We start from the raw sequence: 18377 nt of genomic DNA, 5'->3' as shown, positions 1-18377 counted from the left end.
GCTTTCTAATCACAAGTCTGGATTGTTAATTCAGATCAGAAAAAGCAGGTGTCCTGGTACCAATCTCTGGGGAATTCTGCTTTATACCTTCTTCCAACCTGAGCAGCACTTTGTTTACTGCTACTGTTTCTTATCATTTAATCAATCTTGTGTCCATGGTGTCATGGCCCTTTTTAGTCCATAGTTTAAACTTTGCCGGTGACCCTGTTAGGTGGCATTTTATCTAGCACCCTTTGGAATCCTGTGTACATCATTTTAATTGCATATGTTTATGAACCCTCTCATTGCAGCAAAAACGTAGTCATATTACTTGAATCCAGTTTGCCTTTGACCAGTCCATGCAAGCTTTGTTTAAATATCCACATTTATCCAAGTAAATTCATTTATGTATAATACAAGGCAAAATCAGATACATTTTCAGTTTACTCTTTTAAAAATAATAATCTTTCAAAAGTTGTTGGAAATTTTCTTCTGTCTGCATCTTTTTAAGATGCTTCCAATCATTTAGCACTTTGATCATAGAGGTAGGTTTTGTGAAAACTCGTAATCTTTTCCTCCTTCCTTAGTTACTGATGGGGCTCGGGACACAAGGGGCAGATAAGAAGAGTGCTGCTTCTATTGCTTGTTTCCTAGCCGCAAATGGAGCAGATCTTGCTATTCGCAACAAGAAAGGACAGTCGCCACTTGATCTTTGCCCCGATCCAAACCTCTGTAAGGTCCTTGCAAAATGCCACAAGGAAAAAGTCAGGTTTGTATACCAATGTTTGTTAGTATACTTTGATGTTGCAGAGTAAATTCATTTTGTCATCTTACTGTGTAGTAGTTTTAAATAGTCGTGAAACTTAATTTAAAAAGAAATGAGCTATTTTATCATTTTTATTGTAGCAAACTTATATTAATGTTTAATGAATTAGAAAAGCCATTAAACTTATTGGGTGGTAGTGGGTCATGTACTCATTAATACAGATAATGACTTTTCATTGTACAGATGTTGCAAGGTTGTTTCCCTTTGTACACTGGTGAAATTTGGTTTGATTTTTGTGGATGCATCCATATATTAAATATAATGAAACCCATAAAAGCATTTCCTTGGTGCAAAGAATTAATGTATTTGTGTGCTCTGCCATGGAGGAGTGATGGGACAAATGTTTATGTTTGTAGTTCTAGAACAAGGGCTCACAGATTGAGGATATAGGGTAGGCCATTCTGGCCTGAAATGAGGAGGAACCTCTTCAGTCAGATGATGATGAAACTGTGAAATGCTGTGCAGAACGCCATGGAGGTTAAGGCACTGATTATATTTAAGAGGGAAATAGATTTTTAGACACTAAAGGTATCAAGGGGTGTGGGGAGGGTGCTGGAGTCAGAGATCGAGGATCAGCTATGGTCATGTTGAATTGTGGAGCAGGCTCAAAGGGCTGAATAGCTGACTTGTCGTATTTTCTATGTTTCCATATTGTGCAGGAATATACAGGGTATTTTTCTTGTAATTATGTTTACTGCACAAGTATGGCAGATATGTTTGAGCACCAGTGTCAAATGCCACGACAGCACAAATTGATGATTGCCTTTCATATGCTTTTTAAACTCCTAACATGTAGATTTTCTGATATCTCAGTGACAATTAGTACATCCTTAGAAAAGGCTTTGATAAGAAGTTAGTGATTTTGTGTACACTTAATATTTTTGGAAGAAGCAGACTTAGCGGGTTGATGCAGTGACCTGTTGAACTATACAGACCACAAAGGTCCCACATTTGATTTCTGCTCTGTGCTGAATTAGCTAATTCAATGGTAGTGCTACTGTTGCTGTTTGTTCCCCTCAGATGGAGGGAGGAAAATTAGCCATCTGATTTTTCCTCAAACTTCAGTTTGCTGTTGTTAGGGCCTGTTGCACTGCAAGTTACCTTTAAAATTAAAGTGCAGCTGCGTATGTGTGCAGCATAAAGGAAAATGTTGCTTGTGCTTGGCCTATATGTGCTGTACAGGGAATATTCTCCTGTGCAGCAAAGAGGAAACACTGCAGATTACTATCCATTGGAAGTGTACATATCAAGGTTCACAAATAAATAATAACCACTTGACAAAGTACCCAAGGACAAATATGATCTAATGGCCAGTATCCTCAGAAGAGTGGGGGGTTGGGAGGTGGGCCATTAATGCTTTGAAGAAGCAGTGTTGAGAAGCACCTACCCTATCCTTTTGTGATTTTCATATTTGATCTCAACAGGAAGCTGATTCAATTATAATTGGTGTGTTAAATAGATGCTTTCCTTATTCCAGTGGACAGGTGGGATCACGGAGCCCTTCTATGATTAACAATGACACAGAAACTTTGGAAGAATGCATGGTTTGTTCAGACATGAAACGCGACACTTTGTTTGGACCTTGTGGACACATTGCGACTTGTTCTCTCTGTTCACCGCGTGTTAAAAAATGCCTCATCTGTAAAGATCAGGTTCAGTCTCGAACAAAGGTAAAGCAAAAATACACTTTGAGGGCTGTGTTTTCTCCCCTCCCCTTTCTCAATTACATATTCCTGGACCCTCTACTTTTGTAATGGTGTTAAATTAATGAAGTGCTGCTCTGTGCTTAACCATCTTTTCCTATACACATACACACTTGCTATATTCTGTCTTCGTTCTTCATCTCCCCAATCCATATTTTATTTCCCTTAATCTGATTTGGCTATTTTCTGTTCTCTTCCATCTCACCAATCCATATTTTCTTTCCATTGACATGAATCAAGTTGAAATTTGGTTGTATTGAGTATGCAGGAACAACCCAGATCTTGGTGGATTAGTGTATTACACAATTTGAATTGTCATTTTTTTATTAATCTGATCTGCATTTTATAGATGTACATACTTTTACACCTAATTGTCCTTTTATTTTTTTATTGCATGAACACAAGCTTCTGAACTGTCACATTTTATGTTCTTTTCCTGACCTACATTTTGATACAAACGTTAGCTTTATTACAATCTGATGAGAAGTTACAAGACTTTATACTGCATTGTTTTGACCTAAAGCATAATAAAGGAATTGCGTTTTTTTTCAGACTAACAAGAAATGTGTTTGATTACCCACAGATTGAGGAATGCGTAGTATGTTCTGACAAGAAGGCAGCAGTGCTTTTTCAGCCTTGTGGTCATATGTGCGCCTGTGAGAGTGAGTGCACTGAATTTAATTCATAATGCTTTGAATTAACATTTTCTAATATTTGCTTCTGTGAATGTAAACTTAGCAATATCTGGAAAACTTTTACCCTTTCACTGAAGTTTCAATTCTCAAAAAAAAATCTGTGATGTGATCACTATGTACACAACTTCTGGAACTGTTGTGTGCTGATGTTTGTGTTGCTATTTCACTGCACATTAGCAGAATAATGTAAATATTGCATGAATGCAGGCTAAATTTACTCTTTAGTCAATAATCCAAATAAAATGTTTTATAGTTAATATTTTTAAAAATCATTTTGTTGCAATAAATTTGAGAAAAGTGAGCTATTGGATGCAAAGGAAAGTAAGTTTTTCCCTGAATTTCTAGTTTATTTTACATTTAGTACCAATACTTAAACTAACCCAAATCCCTTAACTTTCGAGCAGTTGTTCTGATCCTGACCATCCTGAGTCTAGACCCAGACCCTAAACCAAAGCCCCAAACTACCCCTCCTCTAAAACATTTCATTAATCTTAACCTGGACCCTAACCCAAAACTTGAAAATACCATAATTCTAGCCCTGACTGTAACATCCTAACCAAGTCCAATCTGGAAGAGCAGGATCAGAAACAATCACACTACCTGTGCCAGGGATTAAAATGTAAGCAAAAAGATAGTTGCAGTATAAATGAATAAAAGCAAGAGCCACTTGGAATTTGACAAGTTCTGGTACAATAGAAACTCTAGCACTGTAGGAAAATATGAACACAGGAAGGGATAACTCACCTCTGCCCAAGCTGCCAAGCTTAGTTTTAACTCTAGAGAAGGATAAACTGTTAACTTACTTTTTTTCATAATGGTACACCTAGCTAAATTGCTAGGGAATTGTACTTAACCTACTATGACTTTGCACATGTGAATTCCAAGATAATGTTTTATTCGGCATCATAGCGGGCTAGACAGAAACATTTGGAGAGCCATTAAATTGGCTCTGTCCAAACATTCCTTTCCCAACCACAAAGATGCGTTTCTGCATAATCAGTGTTACCAAATTAAGAAGCAGAACCTCAAAGATAATAATCACTGAATTATTATCTGAGCCACGCGCAAATTGGCATAGGGCAAATAAGCATGGGAGGGAAAGATTATCTGGCGTAGATGGGAAAGTGGAACTCAAAACACACAATGCACCCATGTATGTGTTGAAAGGCAGAGCAGGCTTGAGGGGCTGAATGGCCCACATTTGCTACAATTTAGTCTGTATGTTTGTACGTTCTAAATTAAAGTTCTATTGTCACCAGACTTTCAAAGCTAGTTACTGAAGAGCGTCTGATGTACCCAAATGTAATTTGCTTCCAAGTTGATATGCAGCATAAAACTGTTAATATTTTGGAATTTTTATGCTGTTTGAACCATTTTACTTGCTCTCTAAGCTGTAGCTGCTAGCAATCTGATTCACAAAACTCAGCCACTCCATTGTATTTGTTTTATTTCATTGCCCTTTACCTGAATATTGTGCAAAATAAGAAATCTCACAAGCCAGGTTAAAATCTCACGAGCTTTTGGAGCACTGCCTCTTTCCTCAGGTGAGTGAGGAAGGAGCAGTGTTCTGAAAGCTTGTGATTCCAAATAAACCTTTTGGATTTTAACCTGGCATTGTGAGACTTCTTACTGTGCCCAATCCAGTCCAATGCTGGCATCTCCGCATCCTGAATATTGTGGGTCTGGAATTTTCTTAAATTTAATTGGTAGGTAAATCTTGAAGCAGAATGACAAAATCTCCTAATATCATTTTCCTGAAACATGTGATTAACAGGAAGATGGATATAAATATTATGTAGTCCCAAGGTTTCATGGTAAGTGCGCATGTGGCCCAATATGAATAGCTTTGATTCAATGGTTTAAACCTTTAATCTCCTTTTATCCCTGTTTGATTTTTCACTTGGACTCCCACACCCAGTATGCACTGGCCTTCCACTAAATTTGACAGGCCTAATGTTTAGGCTTCACAAGCACCTGATGAATCTGAATGCTGTTATGTCACTCAGGTATTAATTTGGGGCTGAACTCTGTCTAAGGAACACTTGGGAAATCTGTGCCTGACTGTCTCTGTAGCCAAAATTTGTTTCAGATGTTATTTTGAAAATATTACAAAAGCAAGATGATGAAAATCTGAAATTAAAATTAGAAGTAAAACTCCGAGTTGGCCTGGAGATCTGTTTCTGTTCCATCTGTGATATTTGAGCTGCTGAGTATTCCCAACAATTTCTATTTTCATTTATTATGTGGAGCAAGACTACTTCTCTGACCCCCCACATCAGTCCTGATAGCCATTCTCCCTCACTTCCCCCCCCAACTGTCCAGTCTTCCATTGATAAGTCCTTTAGAATAATGTTAGTATTTATTGACAAGCTCATTTGTTGAAAGCACTTTGAAAAATGCTGTTGAAACGCAAGTGACGGGTAATAAATTTGGGTTTAATAACTATTCAGCTGAATTCAAAAAAATTAAACTTGTAAATTATTAAATAATTGATCATTATTTATTTTTTAGCAGTACAGTTTTAAATATAGTGATCCATTTATCCACTTGATTCAGATTCCACCCCCACCCCCAGGATTAACATATCTTCACACAGACACTGTTGTCTTCATAACTTATGAAAGTCAGGTGCTGGAAATTCTGAGGTTGATAACTCACCTCCTGACTTCTCAAAGCCTGGCCACCATCTACACAACATAAGTCAGAAATGAGGTGGAATACTCACCACTTGCCTGGATGAGTGACGCTATCCAGGCCAAAGCAGCCTGTTTGATTGACATCCTATCCACCGTCTTCAACTTTCATGCATTCCCGCCACTACTGATGCACGTTGGCAGCTGTGTGTGCTATATACAATGCACTGCAGCAACTCACCAAGGCTTGTTCAACAGTACCCTTCATACCCTCAACTTCTATCACCTTGAAGGACATATCTACAAGTTCCCCTCCAAACCACAGAACACCCTGAATTGGAACTGTATCACCATTCCTTGAATGTAGTTGAGTCAAAATCCTGGAAATCTGGATACTGTACCTGCAGGATTAGACTGCAGATGTTCAAGAGAGGGCTGATCACCACATACTCAGAAGTAGTTATGGATGGACGACAAATTTTGGCCTTACCAGTGATGCCCACATCCCTTGAAAGAAAACAAGTTTATATACATATATATTGCTAGCCATGGCTCAGTTGCTAACATCTTTAACTCAAAAGATTGTGTGCCAAGGTTCCATCCCAGAACATGGGCATAACAATCTAGGCCATCACTCCAGTGCAGTACTGAAGGGGAGCTGCACTATTAGAAGGGTTGGCCAGGATTCTCCCGAAAGAATTATAAGTGCCAAATTTGTGTTAAAAACTAGAGTAACTCCCGCTGTTTTTTGGCAGGATTTTCAAAATGAATCTCCCACAGTCTGCACTGCTGACTGCCTCAAGGAGATTCACGTTGAAAATCTGTGGAGCCTATTCCCGCTGAAGAGTCCGAGAGCATAGTGTTGAGCGGGCCACTGCGCTTGCACTCATCTGTCAGAGCGGAGATTGTCACGTGCACAATAGCTCTGCACGGCTGACTTCCCGATCGCTGGCCAGCCTGCGACCCCGCATTCTGGCTAGCAGAGCCACCCCCCACCCCGTACCCTGATCGCTGGCCTCCCATATGCCACCTTACTAGCCCTGTTTAGCCTTTTCCCTTCCTCTGCCGCTGATCCTGATTGCAGAGTGCCAGTGGAACCCCCACCCTTTTGACACTTCCCTGTGTCCAGGGCTCAGTGGGCAGTACCAAGGTATCCCATGGACATTATCACTTTGCCCCTTTGGGCAGTGCTGAGGGCAGGGCTAGCAGTGCCAGGCTAGCAATGCCGTGGGGACAGCCCCCTTATCCCTTACCTCCTGGCAGTGCCTCCATGGCCTCCCTTCACCCTAGTGGGGTCGGGCAGCCAGCACCCAGTTAGTGGGGAGCTGGTGTAAACCACTTCAGAGAGAACCACTCCTGGCTGGTTTGGGGGAGATGGCAGTGTGCCCGGAAACTTCGCTGCCGAGCCTGTAATGGGATCTGATATTTAAATCAGCTTCACGTTGATATCCGACGCGGAGTTGATGATCATGGAAATCTTACGTCTTTGTCAATATTTATCCTTCATTCAACATCACAAAAATAGATTATCTGGTCATTAAAATATTGCTGTTTGTAGGACTTTACTGTTCACAAATTGACTGCCTCACTTACTACATTACAACAATGACTACCAGCTGTGAATCACTTTGAGAAGTCTTGCAGTTGCCAAAAGCTCAATGTAAACACAACTATTCTTTTCAAATATTTTCAGATTGTGCAAGTTTAATGAAAAAGTGTGTACAGTGCCGAGCTATAGTGGAGCGAAGAGTGCCTTTTATCATGTGTTGTGGTGGAAAAGGTACGGAAGATTCCAATGATGATCTTAGTGAGTGACTTCTTACCATGATCCATTTTTTAATTTTCTTATGATTTTCATTGCATTTAATTCCAGATTTTTTTCTTAATTTGTACAATTAATCCCATTTTCTCTTGTGTTACATTCTGTATTAATGTGTATGTGAATGGTTACTGTGTTATCAAACGGTGAAAAAAATGAAGCCCAGTTTAGAAAAGTAGAATTAATATTTTTTGTGATAGTAAGACTGGAATTGGCTGATTTGAATACACAATATAGTCAAGTAAAAGGGATTGCCAAATGATTAAAAAAAAGATTTTCTGCCAAGTTATGACTGATAGAATGCTACTTTTAAGTGGGGGTTGGTCTAGCTCAGTTGACTGGACAGCTGGTCTGTGATGCAGAGCATTGCCACGGCATGGGTTCAATTCCTGTACCAACTGAAGTTATTCATGAAGGCCCAACTTCCGAACTTTGCCCCTGGTCTGAGATGTGGTGATTTTTGGGTTAAATAACCATCAGTTATGATGTCAGGACTGGGGTGGCTTTACGTTTACTTTTAAACATAGAATCTGCCATGTAACGTATAAGAAATAACGTATGCATATATTAGGACCTTACTACCAGGCGTTCTTCAAAATAATGTTTTTCCTTCTTTCCTGAGGTTTGATACCCCTGTTTGAGTTTGTCAGTGAGTTCTTCAATTCTCGTGGTGTCAGAATTCAGTTCAACTTGTACTGAACCATCAGTTAGAAATGTACATGATCTTTCAAGGCCTGTTGTTGGCAGCTAAGAATGGGAACCATGACTGAATTTTTTTTTAAATCCATCTTCTCCCTTAGCCTTGATTCTGTATTATAATGTTATAGCTGCAGGTTAAATCTTGAATCTACTCTCAAAGAGCAAAATATGATGTAACTTTTTTGCTGGAAGAATACAAGATTTTCTGTTTTTATGCTCAAGCTGCAGCACAATGCATGCCAGGTACGCCCATCAGAATAATGTAATCTTAAATGGGATGGAAATCAAATAGGCTGTGTAACGTGCCCCTTTACAATAAGGTAATCTGACATATACTCCTGGTGTGGACTACTCTGCACCCAGTAATTTGAAAAAGATCTGGTGCACCACCTATGACAACCACTAGATGTCAGTAGTAATTTAGAAGTATGCTGTAGTACTGTATTTTAAAATGTGTCAGCGCATTAATAGGGTTTGAATCATATTGGGGCCTCTATATTAAAATGGTTATCAATGACATACTCCACTGTACTGGAGACAACGTGAAGTAATTTTCTATCACAGGGTAGCTTTCAGATAATCTGATAAGTAAATAATGTTCAATAATAATTGCTTAACATCGCAATCTGCACTGTACTCATATATGCCTCGTGAAAATTGCACTTGTGCTTTCTCTCATTCCACATGAATTGGTGCCTCCAGCCCTAGTACTGTTATTGTCACAAATTACAAATGAGTGCTACTTTTGTCAAGAACTGGATGATTATACCATGTAGTGTACGTTGCAGTTTAATCTCATTTTCCAGGCTTTTCCGTTGCTCCTGGATTTATTCCGCATACAGTGCCGCAGTGGTTAGCACTGCTGCCTCACAGTGCCAGGGACCTGTGTTTAGTTCGTGGCTTGGGTCACCATATGTGTAGAGGTTGCACACGCCCTCCCTGGCTGCTCCAGTTTCTTTCAACAGTCAGAAAGCCGTGCTGGTTTGGTGCATTGGCTATGCTAAATTCTCCCTGAGTGTACCCGAACAGGCGTCAGAGCGTGGCGATTAGGGGATTTTCATTGCAATGTTAACGTAAGCCTACTTTGACACTAATAAATAAACTTTAAACAATAGATTTTATGATCTTGTTTAACTACTTATTGACCAGACTCCATTGTACAGTTAAGTTGCTTTGAAATGCGCCAATATATAAGCACAAGTTGTTGGCATCTCTTCACTCCAGTGTCACCTCTGATTCAACAACAGTAACTGTACTTTCCATTTATTTAATACCTTAATCATAGTAAAATGTCTCACCGAACAGTCAGTTTTCTATATTGAACTGAGACTTATTTCCTCTCTCCAGTTGAGTTTTTGTCATGTAATGTTTGTAGTAGTAGAGTTCTGATTTTTTTAACTTCCATCAGTCTCCATTAAAAATCATCATATATCTGTCTGATGTCATTCCACCTTATACATTTAAAGTACTCAGTAGTTTTTATCGTAAGCTGTCCAACTGCTATTGCTAGTTACATCTGACGTAGTCACAACTTGTCTTGAATTTTCCAGTCACTTTGCTATAGAAGACCTAGTACTTTAGCATGCTCTCTAAATGGAAATAATTTTGGCAGATGAAAGTTTTAAATCACTTAATTGCTATCCCATTAAATTCATTTTGGAAAACTTCTTGTGATATTTGGCTGGATTTATAAATATGTTAGCCATCAAAACTGTGGTGTGTTTTAAAAAGTTATTCTGAGGCCAAATGGCCTCTTTCTGCACTGTAGGATTTCTGTGATTCTATGATCTGCTTATTAAATGTTTTCACCCAGAACCTGACATTATGCCCAGTCCCAATTAATTTCTGTTCAACAGTAAATACCTTTAGAAAATTTAAGTGGTTTATTGTGAGCACATTGCACAAAACTATTCATAGAATCATAGAATCCTACAGTTCAGAAGGAGGCCATTCAGCCCATCAAGTCGGCACCAACCACAATCCCACTCAGGCCCTCTCCCCATAACCCCATGCATTTATCTTAGCTAGTTCCTCTGACACTAAGGAAGTGGCCAATCCACCTAACTCGCCCATCTTTGGACACAGTGTAACAGATTAAAAATCGTGCTTAGAGGACATAAAAATGGAGGTTGTGAATATGGTAGAATTCAGACTGGTGTATAACTCCATGCTCAGTTTAAAAAGTATGAATAAAACCAAACTGTGAGCTGCAGCTTGGTACTGAATCAGAATGGGACAAAGGCACATCAGACCTGCAGAGTCTTCCTGACAAATTATCAGGTACTGGCTCCAAATTTGGGTGAGCTGTCCTACAGATTTGTCAAGTGACTGCATAACTTATTAATTGACTGCTAAATGTGATTTGGAGATAATGTCCAGGACTCATCTGACATCATCCCTAGGTTCATGTATTTTACTGGCAGACGAATTCTCTGGAGATGGGGCACAGCAGCATGCGGCTCGGGTTAGTGTGAGATAGGTTTGTGTCCTTGAAAGACTCAGTGTTGACTGTGGATCCTGTGATGTCTGATTGCTTCACATTGGGAAAGGAAAGCTTGTGCTGATCATTACATACTGCTCTCTGACTTCTATTTCATGGACAAAGCACCAAGGGTAGCAAGACACGCAGTGTACTCCATGTGGGGCTTTTTCAATGTCCATCACCAAATGTGGGAACCACTAACATTACTGGCTAAATCTTGTTGGTCACAATCACCAGATTAGGCTTGCGGGTAGTGAGAGAACAGACATGTGGTTGTACTCTACCTGAACCCACCCTTGCCAATCTACCCACCACAGATTTCCCTGCCCGTAACCGCACTGACTTCTGTAATGACTCTTGTGGAATCCCAAGCACCTTCTCACATCTGAGACACTGCCCCTCACGTCATTTGACATTGCCACTACCTGCAGTAGGATAGGTTAATGTTCGCTCATAATTGTGCACCTGTGAGACGCTGAGAGTCATTAGCAACAATGGACCTGTTTTCAACTACAATATATAAAACCCACTGGTTAGCAGATTGGCACTTCTCAAATACTAGCAAGCCAATTGACCACATTGGTTCAAGTAGCATTCTATTGGAAGAATTGGGTGCCAGCCAATAGATGCAAAAGGGAAAAATTGAGTTAATGAAGGATTTTTATAATCCTACATTGAAGATATGGAAATTTAGTTGGGCCATTAGGGAAGAAATGGGAGTTCAGGAACCTTGAGAGCAAAGAGAGGAACATTTGTAGTTTGATACTGATCTAACGGGAGCATTACCAGGTTAGTACATGAATTGAACAAGTGGTAGAGAGCGAACTGAAGAACTAGAAGGAGTCATCATTTGAGTACTGGGAGATGAGATGAGGCAATGAGTGTCTTTAAATCCATGACCAAAGACCTTTCTTAACAGCAGATGAAAACGAATAGCATGGTATACTTTTTAAGGGAAATCTATATGAACGTAGTTGGATGAAGTTTGTGAAATTATATATAACCAGATGAAGAAGTCTCATTTTAGTATTTATGTTTTAGCCAAATTTTTTTTATAGATAATATTTGATTTGATCATTAGCAGTCATGTTTCCTTGAGTGTTAAACCATTGAAAAGTCATATTGAAAATCTTAGAGCAAAAGTTTACTTCTTTTGCAGGTAGTGGGAACATTACTCCTCTTCAGCGAGACAAGGACAATACAAACGTCAATGCAGATGTGCAGAAGCTCCAGCAACAGTTACAGGATATCAAGGAACAGGTAAAATACTGCTGAAGATGAAACGATGCTTGGAGAACTTAACGGAAAACAAACACTTGAGATAGGTGATAATTAAGATCTCTCTGGTGCATGCCCTCTGCCCACTTGTCCGTGTTCTGCCCACCCACCATCCGCCTGGTGGAAATTTGTCTAGCAAAATTACAATTACTAATAAGGGAGTGTCATGAATATGGTTTAGGAAATTAACATGAAGATCTGTAGTTCCAACTGGTGGAAACACCACTCCGTGTGTTCATATAGTGGTCATGTGATTGAGTACATTGCACTATTTTGTTTGCTGACCACGAAGAGTTTCTTGAAACTGTTATCTGCCTTGCAAGGACTGAAACCTGTGATCACTAATCGTATGTTAACAAACTAAGGACTTAACAAATGAAAGAGGTTGAGGTTTCTGGCTCCGAGATGACACTTTTGGCAATAGAAGATTAGATTTGGGTCAGTACTCCTGTGTATTATGCAATCATTTATTAACCAACAGTGCCAGGATACTTGATGCTAACTCATAAGCAGTATTTGGATAGTGATAATTTTGTCAACAGGGACCACATAACCCAGAAGCTAGTGCCTCAATGATAGCATAGTCTGAACTGGATGACCAGTGACCTCACCATTCTGACTTGGAAATATTTGCTGTTTCTTCACTGTCACTGGGTCAAAATCCTACAACTCCCTCCCTAACATCACTGGGGGTGTACCTACACCACATGGAATGCAATCGTTCAAGAAGGCAGCTCACCACCATCACCTGAAGGATAATTAGGGATGGACAATAAATGCTGGCTTTACCAGTGAAGTCCACATCCCATGAATGAATAAAACAAGGCAACTTAGCAGTGTGAGATGATGTGTCAGATTAACTTGTTAAATTCTAACAATATGAGGAGAAGTCTCCAGAATATATCTATTGCTATCCTGCACCTGAAATAACTAACGAAACAGGCTTGAAAGTATCTCCCAATTAGGGCAAAGAGAAGCTTTCCCTAAGTGGATTTTTCTAGAACTTAGCTGGGAGATTCTCAAGGATGGTGACAAATATCTGCATAGGTCATCCTGAGTGATAAGAAATAGCCAAGTTTGGTATTGAAACATTTTAAAAGAAATGTAAAATTGAAGCTTTTGCTGATCTAATGAGTTAGCAAAAGGCCACTAGTTATGTAGTTGTATGTGCTTAAGCATTTCTCCAGAATATTTCAACTGCAATTATGTGACCATATTAGAATTAAAGTCACCACCACCATATGTATAGACGTATGCATTTCTGAGAAAATGTGAACCTAGAGCAATGTAAGAAGCCTCTTTAACTCACATCTCTGATATGATTGCTGCATGCCCCCTATCTTATTAAGGCTCTTTAAGCCTTTATAATGTAAAGTAATATTGTCCCTTTTTATCACAGTACCATTATTGAGTAATTTCTGCCCAAATATTTTTGGCAGACGTTCAGTTAGTTTGGCTAAAAATAGCATAAGATTAGCTTGGTTTGCTGCATACATCTTGCCTCTGAGAAGCATTTCATATTTTTGAACTACTTAATAGTTCAATATACTTGGGTGAATACCTCATTCAATCTTTGTACTTAGAACTTTTTTATATATGCAACAGAATTCCTGTTGCGCACAATCACGTTGGTATAACCAAAATAGTTATCAATGAATGGGATGTTATACAAGACCAAACTGCCAAAATAATCTTATGTCAAATTACTCACAAGGTATTTATATTCTGAAGCCTAGATAGTCATTAGTAATTCTGTATTTTCTGTTTCAGACCATGTGTCCTGTATGTTTGGATCGCTTGAAGAACATGATCTTCCTCTGTGGACATGGGACATGTCAGCTTTGTGGTGATCGAATGAGTGAATGCCCTATTTGCCGCAAAGCCATAGAACGCAGGATTCTCCTGTATTAGACCAAGTATTGTTTGAATACGAAGCAGAGCACTCCAACCGCCACATCTGTGTCATATTTGCAAATAAATTATTTTGGGTAGTTCTTTTCTGTTTTGGGCACTAAACTAGAGTCTTTTCCATATCATAATGTTATAATATGGAAGATCTTAAATTTATATGCATTCTTCTTCATCAGCAGTCATTAAGAACCTTTATTGATGAGACCTGCTTTGAAAAGATTCCACCAGCTCTAAGCTTAGCTCCTGATGCACATGATTGCATTCCTATGGCAGATAGAGGCCTCTTTGATTAGAACACAAAGGCATTAAATAAGGTCTTGCTAACTACCAACATCAAAAGTAATGCCTCACTTTCTGCAATTTCACTTCAGTTTTCAAATACATTTTTGTTCAGCCTTATTTGCTTATTTTTCTGTAGTTAAAGGGCTTAGTACAATATATTTATTAAAATTCAGATCTCATCAGCCAAGACTAATTTTCTGCTGTTAATGACTTATACATACTGGTAAAGTTCAGCATCTTGGTTGTAACACATATGGCAAATTGGCTTTATAATTCAGAATTCACCAATTCAGTTCATCATTTTATTATTTTATGTTCCTCACAGGTGTTCAAATGTGTTGCTTAAGCTGAATAATACTTCAGAAAATTAACTGGGTGCTATCCTGTATAGTGTGGGAAATTTTAAACAGTTAACCTGGACTTTGTACATGCTATGGAATTTTAATATGACCGTATTCACATCAACTTTATCACAAAACTGACATCCATGATAAAAAAAAAACCTTGATTTATGTTTCCGAAGCATTTTGCAGATTGTCCTCCAAAGGAATATGATCAGTTATGTTAGAATACCTAGCTTTAGTAGCTTCTTGGCTTGGGTCACTAAGTTGGCATTTATCAAAATTTGGGACAGATGTTAAAGTAATGGTTCTTTGAATTGAATTTCAAATCAGTAAACAAAGTGAGAGCATACAATGATGTGCTGCAAAGGCAAGAAAATAGGTTTGAGGTTTATTGAAATGGGTTGAAAATTTGCTAACCAGAGTTTAAGATAGAATCATAGAATCCCTACAGTGCAGAAGAGGCCCATTGAATCTGCACCAACTCTAACAGAATAACTTACCCAGGGCCCCCTCTGTCATTCTATCCCCATGCCTGGTTGTGGCAGTGGGTGGAGAATGTGCTCTGACCTAACAGGAGCTAATTTGAAATCTATAAGTCAATGTTGGAACTAAATTATACTGTTAATTTCTGGAGGCATTCAATGCCATTTATTTTTGCACGTTGAGATGCATTAACATTGCTTCAATTCTAATCATGCATATATTTTCATCATAAAGCTATTTTGATTTTTGACTTATTTACAGGATTTTGGTACACGTCTGTGTTCATCAACGCCTGACTAAAATCAGGAGCTCAATGTAGAATTATAGTTTGTATTCCAAATCCCATCAGTGGTGTATTGCATCATATACAATACATTTGCACCACTAGGCTGCTCAGTGATGAATATTAATCACAAAACATCTTTGTGTAGTTAATACACTGTGGCTCTATGATTTTTAAAGAAGAAATAAATTTTTTAAACATGTAGGAATAGACTTATGAAATGTAGTCGGGATGGATAACTCATGGCCACACTTCCTTGACATGTTTTGTATTTGATTTCCTAATGCCATTTGTACATTTTGGTCCAAACCAACTGGATTTTATCTTTCGACAATGTATTGTTGCAATAACCACATTGTAGGCATTGATATATTTGATTTATTGGATTCATGTGGCTTGGTTATCACCTCTTAATTGCTGAAATGAAAAGTTAAATTTTGGAGGTTCAACACAGAAGGCTTCTAGCCTTCATTTGTATGGAATGGAGCAATTTTGAACCAAAATGGCAACTGGCAGGAAAAGCTATGTACGTTGGGGCAAGTGATCAGGAAAAGGTTCTGAAACAGAATTAGAAGCTACTGACAATTAAATAAGCTGGCATTTATATATAAAACTGCTATAATTTCTATTTTTAAGTCTCTGGAGTTGCAAACTTCCTTAGTTTGGCTCTCATAGATCATGACATAGAGCTCACATTGATAACATTGCTAGTATTCTTGAATTTATTTTGAAATCAAAAGCTTCTTCCAACTACCATAACAATTCTAAATGGCCACTGAATGCTTAGCACCAGATTGCAGCTCATCAGTGTTGTGATTCCTGAAGTACAAGATGAAGTTTTGTCCATTCTACTTAAAGCCTGGATATGTCGTCTTGTTTTACTAATGTTTAAACTTTTATATGTATCTAAGAATTTAGAGACTTGCATGATATTGATTTTCTTGTGCTTTAATTTAATTTTTTCTGGATAGTACTTTAATGCAACCTCTTAATTGTTTTACAGTAGTACAATAAAATGGTTGAGTATTGTACTAATTGTAATGTAAAATATCAGTTGGAAATTGAGTTAATGGTAACAGGAGAATTTGTACAATAATATTTCTTGTCATATTCCATTTCTTAATTAAAATTAATGATTTCAGATGCCCGTTCCAAACTCTCGGCTCTGCTTGGTAACCTGAAGACAAGAAAATATAAAAATTCTTATAATCTGTGACGGGCATAGATAGCCTCTTATTAGCTGATTACAATTCGGTATTAACTATTGTTGGCAGCATTTCAAGTATCATCCACACTATTTGAATCCCTTTGAAAACTGGAATGGGAAAAAAGCCCATCATCCATAGTTCCGTTGAGCCTAAACATATTTCTGCAGTCAGGGGAAGGAGAAAAAGGACAAAGACAGAGTAAAGAAGGAAATCCCAGCTTTTGCTATGTCTCTTTTACTTACAATAGGAACCCATCACTTGATTGGTGCAAATTTAGACTAATTTTATAACTAAGTTTTGTATTAATTTTGAGTTTGCTTTGCTTTTTGTGTGGCTGCTTCGTCTATCATGAAACTGGCTGTAGAACAAGATTAGCTGCTAAATATCTTATTTATTTAGTACATTGCTTTAATAGCCAATGATATAGTACTTTTCCTGTTGGATGCTTATTTTCCGACACTAAGTCTGTTGCACTAATATCAACTTACATTAGTTTACTCTGATGATAGAATAAACCTGTGTGTAAAGTTGGTAAGTCGTTTTTAACTTGCTGGCTATTCGTTATAATGTAGTAGTAAGTAGGGCTGCTTATAATTATACAATGAAGTTTTTATAATGTTTGTGCTAATTGAATTGGAAGTTCTTTTGATTTATCAAGTCACTTCGTATTTTGTTATTAAAATGCTGGTCACTAATGGATAAGTGGACATTTTGAATTCAGCTTACCCCTACCGATTGGGATGAATGTTTTATTGCCTTTGTCTTTCGTTTTAAATGGGAAATTGTCCCCTTTTTGAGATAAATATGTTGTTGCCTTTGTCTTTTGTTTTAAATGGAAAATTATCCCCTTTTAATACTCCTTACATTTCTGGTGCAAAGTCTGAGAACTTGCCCATTAAAGGGGATGATTGCTGACCAAATTGTCTGCTCATCTTTTATTATGCTGTATAGTGCCTGAATGCAGCAGTATTGTGCATTGTTGTTGCAAATTGCACAACCAAGTCGAAGCTATAGAAATAAAGACTCATTTATATTCTTTGGGTAATCTGCCTGAAATGATTTAAAACCTAAGGGAATAAAGCAAACCTTTCAAACTAAACACAGGCATGACCAGCACTGCCCCATTATCACCTGTGCAGAATCTGTAAGTGGTCTCAGTGTTCAGCTAAACCTGCAGGAAGAATGTGGGTTTTAAAGCTTGACATTGGGGATTCGTGATGCTCCTCTTTGCATGGGATGTAGTCTGGTATTATACAAATAAAAGTAGTTTGAATCAGAACAGGAGTTTTAAAAAATTTTATACATGCTTTAGTTTTATATGATTGTAATTATTTCCCCTTGTGAGATTCCCTGTGTTTATTCTACCTGCACTTATGAACATTGTCTAACATTACTTTCTTATTCATTTTTCTTAAATTAAGCCTCCGGTTGTAGCATATTGTGAGGAAATTACAGCATGTCCCAAAGAGAAAACCATGACACATTACTCTCTAACATAAAGTTGAGGCATTTTTCCTATATGTAGCTTTTTGATTACTTTCTATAGTCTGCATTATCTGAAATGATTCACTTTTAACCTTATCTTTTGTTCACCTCCTCCTGTACGTCATAGTTGTTAATATATTTGCATGTTAAGTGAATCAACTGGATACTTCAATATAGTTGATGCAAGTTATATAATTTTGCCTTTGAAGTACTTAATTTGGAAAGAAGTTTAAAATTTAAGTTATAACTTTGTTATAGGTTATTGTG

At 38.0% G+C, this 18377-nt stretch overlaps 1 protein-coding gene across 2 annotated transcripts in view; it reads left to right on the top strand.

Annotated features, from left to right (window-relative positions):
• Positions 1 to 17661, top strand: part of mib1 (MIB E3 ubiquitin protein ligase 1) — a 150431-nt gene extending 132770 nt beyond the window's left edge. The window contains exons 16-21 of one of the 2 annotated variants that reach the window (XM_080194019.1): positions 567 to 748; positions 2283 to 2475; positions 3092 to 3170; positions 7530 to 7616; positions 11996 to 12096; positions 13885 to 17661. In XM_080194019.1, coding sequence (XP_080050145.1) covers positions 567 to 748; positions 2283 to 2475; positions 3092 to 3170; positions 7530 to 7616; positions 11996 to 12096; positions 13885 to 14025 — 783 coding nt within the window. In that variant the 3' untranslated portion in view covers positions 14026 to 17661. Of the gene's footprint in view, positions 1 to 566; positions 749 to 2282; positions 2476 to 3091; positions 3171 to 7529; positions 7644 to 11995; positions 12097 to 13884 lie in introns of both variants that reach the window. The other variant, XM_080194018.1, reaches the window with a different exon arrangement.
• The last annotated feature ends 716 nt before the right edge of the window (positions 17662 to 18377 follow it).

This window comes from Carcharhinus amblyrhynchos, chromosome 8, assembly GCF_965287045.1.
Source record: "Carcharhinus amblyrhynchos chromosome 8, sCarAmb.v2.hapA, whole genome shotgun sequence".
Lineage (NCBI taxonomy): Eukaryota > Metazoa > Chordata > Chondrichthyes > Carcharhiniformes > Carcharhinidae > Carcharhinus > Carcharhinus amblyrhynchos.
Note: the sequence above shows the minus strand (reverse complement) of the source record. Positions and strands in the feature narration are given on the sequence as shown.